Source organism: Pseudorasbora parva, chromosome 19 (assembly GCF_024679245.1).
Source record: "Pseudorasbora parva isolate DD20220531a chromosome 19, ASM2467924v1, whole genome shotgun sequence".
Classification (NCBI taxonomy): Eukaryota; Metazoa; Chordata; class Actinopteri; order Cypriniformes; family Gobionidae; genus Pseudorasbora; species Pseudorasbora parva.
The window spans coordinates 36,637,545-36,656,729 of record NC_090190.1 but is presented as its reverse complement, the minus strand read 5'-3'; the positions used below and the strand labels follow the sequence as shown (position 1 = coordinate 36,656,729).

Sequence of the window (19,185 nt, the reverse complement as noted above, 5' to 3'; positions counted from 1 at the left end):
CACAATTAAAGTTTGTTTACATATGTGTGTACTGTGTATAATTATTATGTATATAAATACACACACATATATTTAAGAAATATGTGCAGGTATACATTTATATAATTTATTTTATTTTTATTTTTTTTCTTAAATATATATACATGCATGTGTATACTGTATGTATGTTTGTATGTTTATATATATATATATATATATATATATATATATATATATATATATATATATATATATATATATATATATATATATATATATATTATATATATATATATATATATATATATATAATTTTTATTTTTTATTTATATGTATATATTATTATGTATATATAAATGCACATTCATTCATGTATATACTTTGTAAAACTGTTAATATATATGTGTGTGTGTGTGCGCATGCGTGCGTGCGTGTGTGTATGTATGTATATATATATATATATATTTAAGAAAATTGTGCTATATATATATATATATATATATATAACAATTTTCTTAAATATATACATGAATGAATGTGCATTTATATATACGTAACAATTATACTGTACACACATTTTTTACACACTTTTGGATGCAACAAATAATAATGATTAATTGTTTGACAGCACCTAGTATATATGTGTGTGTGTGTGTATATATATATATATATATATATATATATATACACACACACACACACACACACACACACACAAACCCACGTGTAAATGTACACACACACATATATGTATGCTTAAATGGAAATAATGTAACAATGTCACACTTGAAATATCGTAAAAGTCTTACAACAAGCTTCATTTCTCTATGAAAGTTATATTATTTTTTGATGTTCAAACATGACTTAGTCGTGTTTTGGACAGATTCCATCAATTATATAGTCAATGTAGCATTGACATAATACTTTTCACTTACACTCTAAAAAATGTTGGGTTGTTTTAACCCAATATTGGGTCAAATATGGACTAACCCAGTGATTGGGTTATTTTAATCCTGCGGTTGGGTTAAATATTTGATTAAGACAACCCAATCACTGAGTTAAAACAACCCAATTGCTGGGTTAGTCCATATTTGACCCAACATTGGGTTGTGTTTTACCCTGAATTCTTTAGAGTGTAGAATGGCAGGGGGAAGCCGCTTCATTTCTCTAGGATGGCTCAGATAACGTTTCATGTACATACGTTCAGCTCTAGCGTGCCTAAAAAAAGCAGAGGAGCATGTCCGACGGCAGTGTAACAAACTACAGATGCAGTCCATTAGTATTTGTCTCTAGAAAGAGTGTTGTTGAGTCTTGCTGATTGTCTCAAACCGGCTCAAATTGCACTCCTATCATCAGACATACTGTGAACTACACTGAAAAACAGTTATGATAACTCACATATGCATAAAATGTAAAGAATCTACAAATGCTACAAAAGAGATCTCAGAATGGTTAGTGTTTCCCTAATACACACAACTCACAATGCTCTCATTCACGGCTGAGAATGATCGTCTCCGGGTCCAAATACACACATATCTCTGATTGCAAACGGAGGACGAGTTTTAAACTCAAAATTAAACTAAGACACACACACACAAAAAAACACATCACCAAAAAAAGACAAAGCACCTGAAACATCTATAAGTCTCATACTATCACAACATTAAGAAAACCTACTTCAAAATACAGCTTTTTATTGCATATATGATTCTGATCAGCTGAAATACTTTTCTCTAAAGAGTGACAGAAATCAAATGTGTTCAGTGTGTTAATCCCAGCCGTGGCCCTTTCTGTCTAAAGTGTAGAAGTGTGAGCACTTGAGTACGTTTTGGAACAACTCAATGGAAATTCCATTAAAAGTGGTTTATTGTGATCGTTTTCATCAAGTATCATTATCTGGAACATAATGAAGATGTTATGCCACAAAAAAGGCATAAGAAAAACACCACAGCCATATTCTTTCCCTATCAAAATATTCTACATATATAGCAACTCAATTTCAATAAGGTCATAATCTAACGCTTACCTATAGAAATTCACAAAAAGAAAAACAGACGCTAACATTTTCACAAGTGGCCTCACGTGACTCAAAACAGAGCCTAAACTGAAAAGACCACAATCCTGACGGAAACAAGTACAAACAAACCAAACATTCTAAAACAAACGCTTCTGATTGTGTTCATAACCGGAGTACATGAGCTCAGGAAGCTCTGTCTGTGTGCGTGTGCGTGCGTGTGTGTGTGTGTATGTGTGTGTGTGCTTGTTTTTCTATCAGGACAAAAATGTGTATAATGACATGGGTATGACATAGGTATTACAAGGAGAGGGTGAAATATGAGGACATTGGCCATGTCCCCATTTTTCAAAATGCTTATAACGTACAGCATTCAGAATGAGGTTTTTTGGAGAAAGTAAAAATGCTGAATGGTTCCTGTGATGGGTAGGTTTAGGGGCAGGGGCAGTGTAGGGGGATAGAAAATATGGTTTGTACAGTATAAAAAACATTACGCCTATGGGATGTCCCCACAATTCACAAAAGCAAATGTGTGTGCGTGTGTGTGTGTGTGTGTGTGTGTTTGCTTTATAAGCCAGCGGATGACTGCTTGTGAAGAACATGGTGACGTTGATTTATTCCCTGAACAGTGGCGATGTCAGGCCTCATTCATGAAACTCAAGAACACGTTCATTACTGTGGAAATTGTTGGTAAAAATGAAATGTGCAATTTCTTCAGCTGTGAGGAGTTTTCAAAAATATGATCTAAACATAAACCACTTAAATATTGGTCAATCATGTGAGTGTCAGTGACGATGCTGGAGACAACATATAATAATATATAATAATAAAATGCTAGCAAATATGTATCTTTTTATATAAAATATATATACACAGTATATATATATATATATATATATACGCACAGTGCATGTTATCAGTTTATTGTGTGTGTGTGTGTTTGAGAAAGTTTGTGTATTTGTGAGAGGTTTGTATGAGTTTGTGCGCGTTCATGCGTGTGTGCGTATGTGTGTTTGAGAGTTTGTGTGTGTTCGTGTGTGTGTGCGCATGTTTGAGAGAGTTCGTGTATGTGTTCATGTGTGTGTGCGTATGCGTGTTTTTGTGTTTGCATGCGTGTCTGTGTGTGTGTCTATCTATGTTTGTGTGCATGTGTGAGTGAGAGAGTGTGTGCTTATGCGTGTTTGAGTGAATTTGCGTGTGTGTGTATTGTGAGTGTGTTTGTGTAATACAGCGCATGTGTATGTAAGTGCGTGTGTAAGTGCATAAGTGCGTGTTCATGTTTGTAGTCCAGGTATAAATCAAACTAAATTATATCTTTTGAAACTATAAAAATGCATTAAAACATGTCTATGGAACACAACATAGGAGAGTGTGTGTGTGTGTGTGTGTGTGTGTGTGTGTGTGTGTGTGTGTGTGTGTGTGTGTGTGTGTGTGTGTGTGTATTTTTTCTGTATCAAGATAATTTCCACCACATATCAAAGTATGTCTTTGTTATGTATTATTTGGTTTATTTAAATAAATAAATGAATGAGAATGTGAAAAGTGTGTTTATTTTCTTAAGGACCACAGCCCAAAGTGAAGTAATGGATTCATGAGAGAAATTCGTTCTGCTCGTTTCATGAATGAAGCCCACCGCCGTTCTCTCCATCATCACTTCAGTGCTGCATGCGAGACCCTCGCCCATCCGCCGAATACAGTGCGCATTTTCCCACTTGCCTCATTTACGTACAGCCTAAATCTGCCCCTGGATCTCGATTGTAACTCCGACACCTTTTGAACAGGACTCCAGGTAAAGACATATAAAAAAGCAAGACTTGGAGAAGATAGAAGAAGATAATCATGCTTAAAAAATATTCAGTCTCTGCTCAAGTTTAACAAAGCCACTGAGAGCAACACAAACAGATAGAAAGAGAGTGTGTATGTAAATGTGAGAGATGTGTTTGAATGTGTGTCCTTTGGGGCTCACAGGTTAAAGACCACCATTCCTGTGTGTTTGGGGGCAAGAAAGATGAGCTGGTTACCTTGTGATCGTCTCCTGCTTCTACCATGATCTCGAATCAAATCGAGGTGGTCCATCCAGTAACAAATGGTCATATATTTTTCCTAAAGGCCCCATTGTTCTCTTCTCCAAATAGTTTGCAATGAACAAAGTAGCACATTTCCCCAATTCGTCCACTTTAATTACCCTATAAGAGTCTTGTGTAAAGCCATTGAATGGACTGTAGTGTTGATTAAAGCTCATGACTGGGTATGGAGTACTGTATGTCTCTCGGTCACTGCCGTCCGCTCTGACCGGCGACCCACCAGCGCGCTCTTGGTGAATCAGGGGGTGAGAGGTCGATGCTCAGTCCGCTTTACATCATAGAAGGATACAGCAGCGGCAGAATCTCTGGCGGCTCCCACCCACCGATGGAGGCGGAGTCACGGGTGCAAAGTAGGCGTGAACTTTAATGTTGGGCAAGTGAGTCTAAAGAGGAAGATGAAGAAAAAAGGACATAAAAAAGGAAACTCGCCAACATATGATAATGCTTCTGCCCTATCATACTGATTACTCACAAAAACACAATATTATAAATAAACATGTACACGAGCAGTGTAAACCGATGCATATCGCCATCCATACATGCATTTTGAGATGACCAGCACAGGTTGATGTGTTGTGCTCCCTCTTATGTTCAATCCAAACTCTACAGACGCCCTTTTCAATGCTGTTCTGTTGTCTAATATGTAAGAAACTAATATATACCTAATGTATATATAATAAACTAATACTTTTATACAGCTAGAATGGATTAAAAAAGTGCGAGTAAAAGACATTTGTAATCATATAAATTAATCACAAATCATAAATTGTCTGCCAAATGTATACATTTAATGGTAAAAATAAATACATACATACATACATAAAATGTATTTATATGATTTTTTTACCATTAAATGTATGCATTTGGCAGACAATTTATCCAAAGCAACTTTTTTTTTACTTTTATTCAGTAAGGATGCCTTAAATTGATTGAAACTGACAGTAAAGAAATTTAACTAAAGATTTTTTCTAGTGAAAATAAATGCTGTTCTAGTCAATTCCATTCAAAGAATCTTGGAAAAAAATAATGGTTTACACAAAAAAACATTAAGCAGCATTGGAATAATATTTCCACAATATTACAGTTTTTCTTGTATTTTTCATCTAATAAATGCAGCATAAGAGACTTGAAAATGAAAAAAATAAATAAATAAAAAATAAAAAACAGTAAATGGAAACTAATTTCAGATTTTGTGATGCATCAAATAGTCTATGTAAGAGCAAATCAGAGCAACTATTTACGAAGAAAAAAAAGAAAAGAAAAAAAAAAAATATATATATATATATATATATATATATATATATATATATATATATATATATATATATATATATATAGGGCTTACCCTCAAGCGTTTGATGCCAGCGCGGGTGATCTGTTGACAATCATACAGCTCGATGCGGTCCAGGCTGTGACAGGTTTTCAGATGCTCTAATGAAGCGTCTGTAATGAGCGGGCAGTTGTCGAGCTCGATCACCTCCAGTCGGTCATGAGCACAGGGTCCGCTGCCCAGCTGCCTGATGCCATCATCAGTAATCAGCTCACAATGAGACAAACTCTAAAATATGAATGAGAACATGAGGGTTTTCTGATCGAAATACATAAACAACGCCATAACACCAAAGATATGTTGCAGAAATGATTAGTATTAATGACATATTCTGATTTATTGCAAAAATCATATATATAGAAATGCCCTAAAAAGTGCATTGTGCAGATTGCAGATTTTTTTTTTTGATATTTTTTTTTTTTTTGATAAATCCCACCAAAGTAACACATTAAATTGACACCACTCAAATGTATGTTTTTTTTTTATTGTACATTTTGGTTCATAACCCTTACCAGAACCTGGAGTCGAGGGCAGTGTATAGAAAGCTGGATGAGTGTTCCATCTGTAATCTATAGAGAAAGTGTTAACATTATAACGAGGCTTTTTATATACATTTCATAGAGTGGTTATAGAGCACTTTACATGCATTAATAAATAAATACAATTATAAATATTCATGCTAACGACATTCATTGATAATCAACAAAACAGGAAATTACATTAGGAACAATATTGTATTTTGTTTCAGAGAAGACAAATAATTGAAATCACAGTCAATGGGTTCTAGGGGGTCCTCTAGTGATAATAAATACTCGTTACAACAAAACAAAAAACTCAAGTTACAAACAATGTTTATAAAGACTAAAATGTATAATTAGAGGATACATTCAGGCTTACAAGTTAACATTTAAAAAAAAAGCCTACTCTGTTCTGATTGGTCAAATGGGCCAGTCTCTTGTGATTAGTTCACCGCTTGCACCAGGTTAAATATATCTGAATTTCAGCTCTGGATCTTCCTCAGCACTTGATACAGAGTGGCTGCATCAGAAATCGAATACTTTCCTCTACTATAAAGTATGTGAAACACAGTATGTGACAAAACAAGTAAGTCCAAATTCACAGTACTCATAAAAGAGTAAGAAGTAAAAAGTACCCGGATGACCTACTTCTTCAAGCGAGATTCTGAACTTGCATATGATGCACACTTTACTATCCCATACTAACAATGTAGTATGTAGTTCACAGGAGAAGAATTATGACGGGCAGTGAAGCAATATTGTTTTGAATAGACTCGAAAATTACATTGGGATTAGTTCATTGGCATGGCTCAAATCATACTTTTCTGACCGTTACCTATTTGTATTTGTATTTGTATATATATATAACTGATGTCTGCTCTGACAAGTCTTAATTGTCAGTTAGAAACCTGAGTGAGCTCTTTGATATCAATTTGTACATCTGTAAAACCACATTTTTCCATCTTAAAATTATATCTAAATGAGGGCATATGCTCTCAATGACAAATGCAAAAAATGTTAATTCATGAGCTCAAGGCTAGATTATTGTAATGCTCTACTGGGTGGTTGCCCTGCTCGCTTAATAAACAAACTCCAGCTGGTCCAAAACGCAGCAGCTCAGGTTCTTACTAGAACCAGGAAGTAAGACTATATTAGTCCAGTTCTGTCAACACAACATTGGCTCCCTATGAAACATCACATACATTTTAAAATATTGCTAATTACTTAAAAGCATTAAATGTTTTAGCTCCTCAGTACTTGAGTAAGCTCATAACGTATTATAGTCCACGTCTATTTCAATCTCAAAACTCTGGCCAGTTGATAATATCTAGAATATCAAAATCAACTGCAGGTGATAAATCCTTTTTGTATTTAGCACCAAAACTCTGGAACAGTCCTCCTAGCCTTGTTTAGGAAGCAGACACCGTCAGTTTAAATCTAGACTAACACATTATCAATTTATATTATTCAAATTAGTAAATTGATTGTCAGGCTGCATAAATTGGGTCAACCGGAACCAGGAACCTAACAATACCCTATAACACCCGATGTACTTGTTACATCGTAAGAAGAATGGCATCTACACTAATATCAGTCCGTCTCGTCCTTATCCCGAGGTTACCGTAGTCAGCAGGATCCGGTCCGTATCCAGATCAGATAATGGACCTGCACCGAGACACGACCAAAACGCAGCCCTGAATGTCAGCAGAGACCGCGTCTACTAGAGGCTTCATCGACATGACAGCCATCGGCACAGATCCTCAGCAAAGACCACAAGAACCAGACAGGTCCTATGGCCAGCTTCGGCTTCATACCGGCATGATGAATCCGATCTTAAAGCAAAAGGAACTGGATGAATATTTGAATGCTACCTATCCCGATCTGAATTCTGACTTGATGCAGCCTGAATCATAATCACACCATGTTCATTCGCTGAGAAGAGGAGAACCGGCCCCCCTGACTGTGCCTGGTTTCTCCCAAGGTTTTTTTTTTCTCCATTCTGTCAGCTGACGGAGTTTGGGTTCCTTGCCACTGTTGCCTCTGGCTTGCTTAGTTGGGGACACTTAATATTCATTAATATTATTGATCTGACTGCACTGATGCTGTAGTATGAGAACTGAAATGAGCGGGATGACAACTTTTTGCAGAACTGCTATATAGATGAAAAAGTCATTTAATAATTAATGACCTTTACAAATGCAACTGAATCAACATTAAACTGACTTCAGCTGAACAACAGCCGAAATGCATCATTTTCCTATCATCACTGTTAAGCTGCTTTGAAACGATCTGTACTGTATAAAGCACTATATAAACATGTATATTTATATAGTACCTATAAATACATGACTTGACACAAACAATAATGATGGCTTGAGTCCTCATGATTTGGAAGTGCACGCAAAATTAATTCTCTCTCACATATGAAAACTCTTCCAAATTTTTCCAGGCCTCAGCTACAACTACTACAGTGTTTGGGGGTGGGTCAAAGCAGACGTCATCAGGCAGCCAATGAAAACCATAGGCTGGCATTATGCAAATGACATTAACTCATGCACTTTGATATTTGAAACTTTTCAGTATTTTTACATTCACATACAGCTATACTGCACACTACATTAAAGGCAATATCCAAAAAAGCATAATAGGGCAACTTTTAACAGTCTCCATATCAATTTCACAGATTTGTTTCAGAATTATCATCAGAAAAAAGGGATTGATTACTTCAGTGGACAATAAAAGAAGAACAGATTTTGATTTGAGGGTTTTATCAAATGTCATTTTCTTAATGTAGAATTAAAGGGTTAGTTCAGCCAAAAAGGAAATTGATGTCATTAATGACTCACCCTAATGTCGTTCCACAACCGTGAGACCTCCGTTCATCTTCAGACACAGTTTAAGATGTTTTATATTTAGTTCGAGAGTGTACCTAAGTGTATGCACACTATACTGTCCATGTCCAGAAAGGGAATAAAAACATCATCAGAGTAGTCCATATGTGACATCAGTGGGTTAATTCGAATCTCTTGAAGCAATCGAAAATATATTTTGGTCCAAAAATAACAAAAACTTTATAACTTAAACTGTAACTTTAAAAACTGAAAGTAACTTTAAACTGAATGCTTTATTCAGCATTGTCTTCTCTTCCTTGTTTGTGTTCAATCCTCAAATAAAGATTCAAACAGTTGTGAATCAGCATATTGATTCATGATTCGCGTGTCAAACTGCTGAAATCACGAGACATTGGCGATCCGAATCATTGATCGATTCACTGATTCTTAACCGCTTGAATCTTTATTTGAGGATTGAACACAAACAGGGAAGAGAAGACAATGCTGAATAAAGTCGTAGTTTTTGTTATTTTTGGACCATAATGTATTTTCGATGCTTCAAGAGATTCTAATTAACTGACTGATGTCACATATGGACTACTCTGATGATGTCCCTTTCTGGACATTGACAGTAAAGTGGGCATTGACTGCATATGCTCTGGGACTAAAATATAGAATATCTTAAACTGTTCTGAAGATGAACGGAGGTCTTACGGGTGTGGAACGACATTAGGGTGAGTCATTAATGACATAAATTTCATTTTTGGGTGAACTAACCCTTTAATAACATGTAAAGGGGACCTATTATGCCCCTTTTACAAGATCTAATGAGTCTCAAGTGTCCCCAGAATGTGTTTGTGAAATTTCAGCTTAAAATACCCTCCAGATCATTAATTATAGCATGTTGTAAATGTCCATGTTTGAGTAGTAGGAAAAACATGCATGTATCTTTAAATGCAAATGAGTTGCTGCTCTCCGCCCAGCTTTTATGAATAGGGCAGAGCCTGTAGAGCTTGTGCCTCATATAATCTGCCAAAAACTAAAACATCTATTCGATTTTGATAATCATCTCTATCGCGATTACACTTCCGTGACATTGTAATTCTTCATAATCATGATTTATTATCTGCATGCGTATTAAAGCCATATCAGTAAACTTCTGGTTTAGATCAGAATTTCTGAGCGCACACACCTGAAGCACACGCACAGAAAGCAAAATCTGGATGTCTGGCAGCACGTCCAGTGAGTATAAAGACAAGTTCTCTTTCACATCTTATTACGCTTAAACTGTCGAATACACACAATGAAATTTCAAACAAAGTTCACATAAACAGAGTCGGTTATGTCTGTGAACGTAAAAAGAATAGAAAGGAATCACATTTGTAAATTACATCTGTGTATTAAAGAAAAATCAACGTGATATAAAGGACCTACTGTACATTTATGTTCAAACCACGTAAAAGGGAATTTTGCATAATAGGTCCCCTTTAATTGCGGTATAACAATATTTTAACATTTTGTTAATATGTTCATGCCAAACCCATTCTGACTCACCTGTACACACTCTTCTAAATCCATCTTTTCTAGTTCATGACAATTCTGTAACATAAGAGGAAATGATGCATTTGATTTGTGTTGTTAGGAGATCTGGAGGTTCAGCACGGATGGAGGTTTGTGTTTGTCGGACTGTTTACTCACCCGTGCCAGCGAGGTGAAGCCTACATCTGTAAGCTGAGAGCAGCGAGCCACTTCTAATATTCTGCAGAGACAAAAAGATCAATGGTTCGAAGTTTAAAAGAGGAAAAAAATTGGGTAATGGCTTATTGCATGCACATGCATCAGTGGGTATGTGTGTTATGTACCTGAGACGAGGGCAGTTTTGGCCCAAGGCATTGAGAATAGCATCTGTGATGTTTGCACAGCCAGACACACACAAAGACTGCAGCCGATGGCACCCGCGACAGATGGTTATAAGACCTTCATCTGTGATCTGCTGCTCGATTCACACACAGAGACATACCTAGATGAGGAGCCCATCCGCTGGACATATTCACACACATCCAGTGTATGAGAGAATGAGAATAAGAATGTGTGCGTCTTACTGAACACGTCTGCAAATTGAGTGTGACCAGCTCTGGACAATGTGCTCCAATATGCTTAAGTGCTTCATCTTCCAACTATAAAAAGAGAAAACATAAAAGTGAGATAGATAATATGCTACTAAATGATTGGTTGGATTTATAGAGACAGTACACCAAAACAGTTTTTTACTTTCATCATCATTTACTCATCCTCATATTTTAAGTCAAACCCATATATTTTTAAAAGGAATATAATAGAATATAATAGTTTAAGTTTTTTTAATTTATTTTATTTTAATATTTTCAGTTAATGGTAATTTTAGTTTAAATCATTTAGCTTTTAATAATTTTGATACATCCTTTTGTTCTTTTTATTCGTTTTTTAAATATTTGTTTGCATACAGCATCCAGTTTTAGTTTAAGCAATTTTTGTACTTCACCTTTAGTTATTTTAGTTAGTTGCCAAGACAAAAGGTTTAATTTGTTAATATTAGTTAAAGGTGCACTATGTAGTATTTTTGCAGTAAAATATCCAAAAACCACTAGGCCGGTGTTATATATTTTGTTCAGTTGAGTACCTACAATATCCCAGATGTTTCCAACTATTTGTAAATTGTGAGAAAATTGCTATTTTAACTAAGGACCGGGACGTTTCAGCATTGCGTTTGAGTGAGTCGTCTGTCAATCGTGTCATATCTGCGTTACCCTCAGTTTTATTCTGCAGAAGCGCTTTTCTCTTAGCAGTGTGAACATGTCACAACAGCGCCAAGCGAACGCACAGAGTAACGTCATAACATCATTTTAAACACACTTAAATGTATCTTATATGATAAACAGAGCTGCTTCACCTTATAATCATGACCGGAAAAGGCGGAAGTGCGTGCGCCCGGCGACTGTGTCCCGTCCTGTCATAATAAAAGTCCCGGTGCTCGCGAGCCGTGTGTTTGTGTAACAGTCGCTCCAGCGGCCTTGCTCAGCTCCACAACACTCGGTCCTGCTCTGCTTTACACTACAGTAACGGTAATAACCGCATCCATGAACATGATTTCTGCCCGTGTCTTATTTTCGACCGGCTGTGAGGTGAAGACCACATCTCCCAAGATGCTACGCTCACACTTGGCGTCATCAAACTACACCTTTGTTTTGAATAGGCGTCCTCCAGTGGACGGAAAGTTGCATAGTGCACCTTTAACATGACAGGCTTGACAGGGTTTATCAATTTTAGTTAATGATAATTTCAATATTTACTAATGTGTTGTTAAAATCAAAAGATGATTATTTTTAATATGAGTTAATGCACTATGAATAGAAGGAGTGGTTCCGTGGTTTTTTTCAAGACTTGGTTGTGTTTATGGGGAGCAGTATAACATGTCTTAATATATATTTTTTGTTAAAATGCTGTATGTTTATTCCACACCGCTGTCTCCACTATCCCTTGAATGGCTCGTTTGCTTCCTGCTTCTATGAAGCCCATCCCTCTGAAAAACGCAATGGTCATAGATTGGTTAGATGGCCAAATGTAGTTTCCTGTATTTTTATTGGCTGAAAAGCCAAGCACAGGTTGCTGGAAACGCCACGCCCCTTACCATTACGGGCAGAAGTCACATCTGCGGTGACTAACAACGTTTTATGATGTCACCAACCCGAGAAGCTCGTTGTAGTACAAAGGCAATAAACTGCTATAACTTTAAAAGACAATATCTCCGTTTGCATTGAACTTTCAGCGCCGTAACTTTGCAGATACTGTTTATGCTCAAGCAGCAACATTACACACTAACTAAAGTTAAAAAAGTCAAATCGCATGCAACCACCCGAATGAAAAATTAATTTTTACTAACATAATCAAATAAATAGCTCATTATTAATTAATGAAAGCTAATGCGTTAACTAAAGTTAACAAAAGACTTTATTGTAAAGTGCTACTGTTATACTTTATATTAGCTTTATTTCAATTCAAAATGCTTCAAGTGGGTTTTAATAACACAGCAAAAGGGGAAGAACAGTAAAGAGGGCGGGAAGAGGATGTGAAAGTCCAGAATCACCTGTGTGCAGCCCTTGAGGAACAGGCCTTTGAGTCCTGGACAACATCTCACAAGCGCTTGTATGCCATCTTTGGTCACCTGATCACACCACGAGATGTTCAACTGCTCTAGCAAAGGACAGCCCTCGCTAAAATGTCACGGAGAGAAAGTTATTTAGCCCTAGAGAAGCATTCTGCATAGCCAGCAAGTACAGTTAATAACCTGCGACCTCTGACCTCAGAGCTTTGAGGGACAGGTTCGTGATTGAGGTGCAGGAGGCAAGATCCAAGTGCTTCAGTTTGGGACAAAATTTACTCAAGCTGTTACAGGTGCTGCGGAAATAAAGACAGAAGTTTTCACTTTTCAGACAGACAGACAGACAGACAGAAAGACAGAAAGACAGAAAGACAGAAAGACAGACAGACAGACAGACAGACAGACAGACAGACAGACAGACAGACAGACAGACAGACAGACAGACAGACAGAAAGAAAGAAAGAAAGAAAGAAAGAAAGAAAGAAAGAAAGAAAGAAAGAAAGAAAGACAGAAAGAAAGAAAGAAAGAAAGAAAGAAAGAAAGAAAGAAAGAAAGAAAGAAAGAAAGAAAGAAAGAAAGAAAGAAAGAAAGAAAGAAAGAAAGAAAGAAAGAAAGAAAGAAAGAAAGAAAGAAAGAAACACAGACACACACACACACAGACCTCTTCACTCACCTGTCAGTGATCTTGGTGCAGCCATTGAGGCTGAGCAGCTCAATATTTCTGCAGTTCTGGGCAAACGTTCTACGAGACAAATTACACATTATTAAACTTTAAACAATGCTTGAATTTCCCTCCAAGTCGCAACAATGTCTTTAGTCCAAATTGAATGTCCGTTAGAATGGAAAGCATAACTAAATTCCTGTATGAATATTAAAGCGGCTATCTTTCTTGACAGGTCTTAAAGTCAACATGAATTGGCATGAATGTTGCGATAGTCTTTTCTTCCTTATTGTGACGTATTTCTGAGGGAAACGGCTTCTCATACTAGAAAACATAAAGGTAAAAACACCAGTAAACACGTCATCAGAGAACAGACACCGCTGAAAGAAGTTCTTTTGATTAAAGATTACATGGTTACATGATAAATTTATGCAGAAACCTCTGCAGAAACAGAGAATCATGTTTTTTGTTTTAAAATAGAGATTGCAATTCTTCCACCATTCTGAATAGACAACTAAACAAAATAACATGTAATGTATTAGAGGTTTTGACAAAATTTTAATTGCTGCAGTCCATTTAAACATTTTTATTTTTATTAATTTGAATTAAAGCTGCAGTCCAGAAGTTTTGCCTCTTTGTCGCCATCTCTGTTTGAAACCTGCCATTGCAGTTATTTGTGGAATTATCATCTTTACATTGGTTGCATGCAATGTTTTGATGAGTATGCGAGGCTGTCATTCATTCACGCACGTGGATACTGTACTTCAGAATCACAGATTACACATCTCGTAGGGTGACTTCAGGTTGAATGGGACACTTTTCCCCAGTCATCTCAATGGCAAAAAGTGTTAGCCTAGAAATCTAGACGCACCCTAGCGGCAGCAAATCTAATCAGCCCGCGAGTGTCGTCTAGCAACTCTCAATACCCTTCTGAGCTGTAAACGCCAAGCTCTTGACGGGCCAATCACATCGTGTATAGAGTCGATGGGCGGGGCTTAACATAATGACGGCAGAGTTGCGCTTGCGTGCTTTGGCGAACGGCGGTCATTCGAATCAGCTTTGACCGCGACTCTGGAAGACTTGGAGTTTTTCTCTTAGAAAAGAACAAAAAACGGCACTGAAGTCATTCTTAAGAAGGGAAGATGTGTTCGGAGTTTTGCCGACCGGATATGAGGAATGTTTAATCTATCAACGAGCTCTGTTTCACCTTCGTTGCTCTGGTTGGTTGTAGCGCTATCCTATCGCGTGCAGAGGGAGTTTGAAAGACAACCGTTTATCCGCCCCTCAGATTGAGCTGTCAATGGTGAGTTTCCAGACCAAACATCTTGATGTGGGTCTGGCTTGTCAGGCTAAAAAAGTGTCCCAGTCAACCTGAATTCACCCTATATCCAGTATGACCAAAACAAGAAATTTCACACAAAACAAGTAATCTGAACAAGTAAAATGTCTGCCACTTTTGTTCTGACCAACTGAGAAAAAAAGCATTACAATAAACTGCACTACCAATGGGGATTATATCTAATGATCCCATAGCTCACATCACTTCATACCATGTTCTCTTAATGTTAACAACATCAGCATTGTGTGACTATGTGTATTTAGTGTGTATTAGAGATTTAGATTTCTGTACAGTCAAAACTTTTGCTTTTGACTACAGGGTGAATCTCGTCTGGACTTTTTTGGATTACAATCCACCATCAAAATGAGAAGTTTAATTATTCCAGTGGCTGTCATAAAAGGCTGATAAATGATCCGCCACCTGCAGCATCCTCACATGTGACACTAATACTAGACGGACTCCTTTATGTATACAGACATGCTTGAATTCTTGCGGAAATCCACCATACCACTCGAATTATAACATTATTACCAGCTTACCGTTGCGAATCAGGCTAAGGTAAGGATAGTTTTAAACACTGGCTGGTTATGTAAAGAACTTGCTCAAATTTATTTTGAATCATTTTTAACCAAAAACAAAAAAAAGTTACGTCTGCAGCTTAAAATCAGTTTGAATTAATCATTCAATGACTAATTCAAGTCAATGTCTTGTTTCACTACTGGATGAATAAGCACTTTTGAATATATATATATATATATAATATATATATATATATATATATATATATATATATATATATATATATATATATATATATATATATATATATATATATATATATATATATATATATATATATATATATATATATTTATATATATATATATATATATATGAATATATATATATATATAATAAAATTATCAAACACAGTCTTCACTGCATAAATTATATAGTAAGTTGAATATAGATGAACCCTTTTAAAACTACAGTGTATTTTCTCTTTGTCTTTTGTTCCTTGATTATACTTAATGACAGATAGCAGCTGGTTTATTAGGCTGCTGTCACTTTAAGACCTGCTGTACATGACATGGATTTGATCTCATTTTCTCACAACTTCACGTTTATTTAAGACTTAATTTAACTTATTTAAGACCGTGTTTGCAAGAATACTCAACAAAATTGGCATTTTGGAATAATTTTTGTTTGTTTTGGCACTGTCTGAAATGGCTTTCTGTGCGCACAAGTTGTGTGTCTCACAGAGACACGACATTCACACACCCTCTTTCTTACCTGAGTGCACTATCTCCGACTCCGAGACATCCTCTTAGACTCAACTTCCTTAGGAAGCCTCCACACCGCTTTGAGATGTTCTCCACCACACGACCCTGTACATGAAGAGATTTTTATGATTTGTTATACACATCATATATATCATAACATCTGAAATTCATTGCATTTTAATAGGTAAAAGAAAATGTTGACTTGTCCAGTCTTGTTTGAAAAAACAACAACTGTCTACTGACCTCAATGTCTCTCTGGAAGTCAAAGAGGTCAATGCGCTGCCAGTTACTGCCATCCAGGGCTAACAGGTTCCATGACTGAGACAAAGAGAACAAGTGAGAAAAAGAAAGTATTCCACTATCAATAGATATTCTCTAAAAGTGATTTATTCTAGAAGAGCTCCTTCCTATGGAGCCCCGCACATGACATATGAACAAAAATATGCAGCAGTGGTCAAAGGGATGTCTGGAAGAGATATCTGTTTTTAATGACTCGACAAGTTCAATGAAATCATCAAAATATAATATTTTATATTTTTTGCCAAAAAAAGGCAAACTACAGATACAGATTTTATTTTAATATGCAAAAAAAAAAGTTGTTCATTGTGTTATCACAAATAAAACAATTAGCTTTGAGCTAAACTACAAAATATGCTTACAAAATCTTTAACACATTTTTTATGTCAAATTTCCGAGGCCGGAAATCACTTTTAGCCACTGCTGTATATATAGTGGCCAAGAATGAAGAATCCATTCCCTCATTTTAGTAAATCATGATCACATTGAAACAAATGAACTAATTATTGCAATGTGGCTGTTATTTAGTAAAACAAGGAAATTAATTCGTAAAAACCAAGCGGCAACCTCCCGTGATCTCTTGAAGCCAATACGTAAGTAATGTAAGCTGCAATTCATTGACTGACCACTAGGGACAGGCTCCAGAAGGGAGCAGAATCTCATTGAGCCCCATGTTAAAGGTGCCCTAGAATGAGTTGAAACAATATGTTAAATTGTTCTCCGATATCTACATAGAGGGTATGTGGCTTATTTATGGGCAAAAATTGTCCAGATACAGTTTGACAGGTCCATTTACAACCCTATAAATTGTCCCTAGGATGTAATGCTCTGTTTTTGCCTTATTTGGAAGAGTCACGAATATTAATGTTGAGCTCTGCTCTGATTGGCTTATTTCAGCAGCTCACAGCACACAGCAGTTCAGTTGTTCAGCGAAGCGGCTCGTGAGTCCTGACCGTCCTGACAGAACACAGACCGACTGAATGACACTTAAAGCAGAACATCTCAAATGGAGATTGATAAAATGCAGCTTACTTGTTTATTGGTGTTTTCAGATCATCAGCGTGCGAGAGAGAGCTTGTGTGCATATGATCGCCAGATTATACATGTTTAGGTAAAACACCGGATAGTATACGTGTTCTTTTCACAGAAAAGCTCTGTTTGGGGGATTTAAATTACTGAAATCTGGCAACCGCACAAACGCTCTTCATTCGCTCAGACAAAACCAAAACCACTTTAGACTCGTCTTTTTTCGTCAACGATATTGCATGTTTATATAACGTTAGTCACGATGTAGGCTACGCAGTGACTGTGATGTACTCTGAAATACAAGCATGCAAAAACATCATACTTCAGTTCTCAGAAATATAAATATATATATATTTTTACTAAATGAATAGCCTTGTCAAATGACTATCGTTTTAACTTATATGGTGGAAAAGGTGACGTTTGCTGGAAGGATCGAGTGAATGATCTCTAAGCAACGAATCTGTTGTATTTTATAATACAAAATTATATTGACCTTTGTCATTAGACACACTATTTAGTTTTGTATGGTACTTGTTGTATCCTATTGTTACTGTGCTAGAATCTTGTGTTATCTAGACAATGCTGTCTCTCTAAGAAACTTTCAGTTTAATCAGAAATTGTTTAAACAGTCAATAAGTGGATACACACTTCAGACACACAAACAGTCATGAAGGCTAATTTTGACCTTCATGACAACTTTGAGGGGGGTGAATTTTTTTTTATAACTCATTGTTTTCGTTATATAAAGCCTTAAAGTTCTGAATGATTAAGGGCATGGCCACTTTGAGTGACAGGTGGATAGCCATTTATCTGCTGTCTATAGTCATTACGTCACCTAAGCTCTGCCCACGTCCTGCCTTTTTGCCCATTTTCTGTTATCTGGGAGTGAAACGCGACGACGCGCTCGCAAGATGGCAACACCTAGCTCGCCTCTACTTTAAAGGGTTAGTCCACCCAAAAATGTAATTGATGTCATTAATGACTCTAATGACCCTAATGTCGTTCCACACCTGTAAGACCTCCGTTCATCTTCAGAACACAGTCTAAGATATTTTATATTTTAGTCCCAGAGCATATGCAGTTCTATGCACACTGTACTGTCCATGTCCAGAAAGCTAATAAAAACATCATCAGAGTAGTCCATCTGTGACACCAGTTGGTTGATTAGAATCTCTTGAAGAATCGAAAATACATTTTGGTCCAAAAAAATAAAAAACTATGACTTTATTCAGCATTGTCTTCACTTCAGTGTTCCTCAAAAAAGATTTAAACGGTTCATGAATCAGTGAATCGATCAAATATTCGGATCGCCAATGTCACATGATTTCAGCAGTTCGGATCGCATATCAAACTGCCATGGCAATCTGAATATTGATAGGATAGCATCCTGCAGTTGATGGAGATTTGTGGGATGCACATCCAGGGCACGAAGCTCCCGTTCCACCACATCCCAAAGCTGCTCTATTGGGCTGTGCAAAATATCTCCACTTTGGTCTCACCTGTCTAAAGGATTTTGTTCCTGAAGTCTTAAGGTTTGTTCAGATGCAACTTTGCAAACCTAAGCCGTAAGAAGAAGCAGCTTTCTCCTGGCAAACCTTCCAAAACACGCCATACATTTTCTAATTGTATTGCTATGAACTGAGGCCTATAGAATCCGAGGAATAGTTCTTTGGTGTGTTTTTTTA

The 19,185-nt window shown here is 36.5% G+C and overlaps 1 protein-coding gene across 2 annotated transcripts in view; it reads right to left on the bottom strand.

Annotated features, from left to right (window-relative positions):
- Positions 1 to 672: 672 nt before the first annotated feature.
- Positions 673 to 19,185, bottom strand: part of fbxl20 (F-box and leucine-rich repeat protein 20) — a 31,729-nt gene continuing 13,216 nt past the window's right edge. For both annotated transcript variants that reach the window (XM_067425783.1, XM_067425782.1), the window contains 12 exons: positions 16,421 to 16,495; positions 16,188 to 16,282; positions 13,568 to 13,636; positions 13,095 to 13,190; positions 12,880 to 13,006; positions 10,859 to 10,933; positions 10,619 to 10,749; positions 10,455 to 10,515; positions 10,311 to 10,355; positions 5,920 to 5,976; positions 5,423 to 5,635; positions 673 to 4,460 (listed from right to left, as the gene is read on the bottom strand). In XM_067425783.1, coding sequence (XP_067281884.1) covers positions 4,353 to 4,460; positions 5,423 to 5,635; positions 5,920 to 5,976; positions 10,311 to 10,355; positions 10,455 to 10,515; positions 10,619 to 10,749; positions 10,859 to 10,933; positions 12,880 to 13,006; positions 13,095 to 13,190; positions 13,568 to 13,636; positions 16,188 to 16,282; positions 16,421 to 16,495 — 1,152 coding nt within the window. In that variant the 3' untranslated portion in view covers positions 673 to 4,352. The remainder of the gene's footprint in view (positions 4,461 to 5,422; positions 5,636 to 5,919; positions 5,977 to 10,310; positions 10,356 to 10,454; positions 10,516 to 10,618; positions 10,750 to 10,858; positions 10,934 to 12,879; positions 13,007 to 13,094; positions 13,191 to 13,567; positions 13,637 to 16,187; positions 16,283 to 16,420; positions 16,496 to 19,185) is intronic.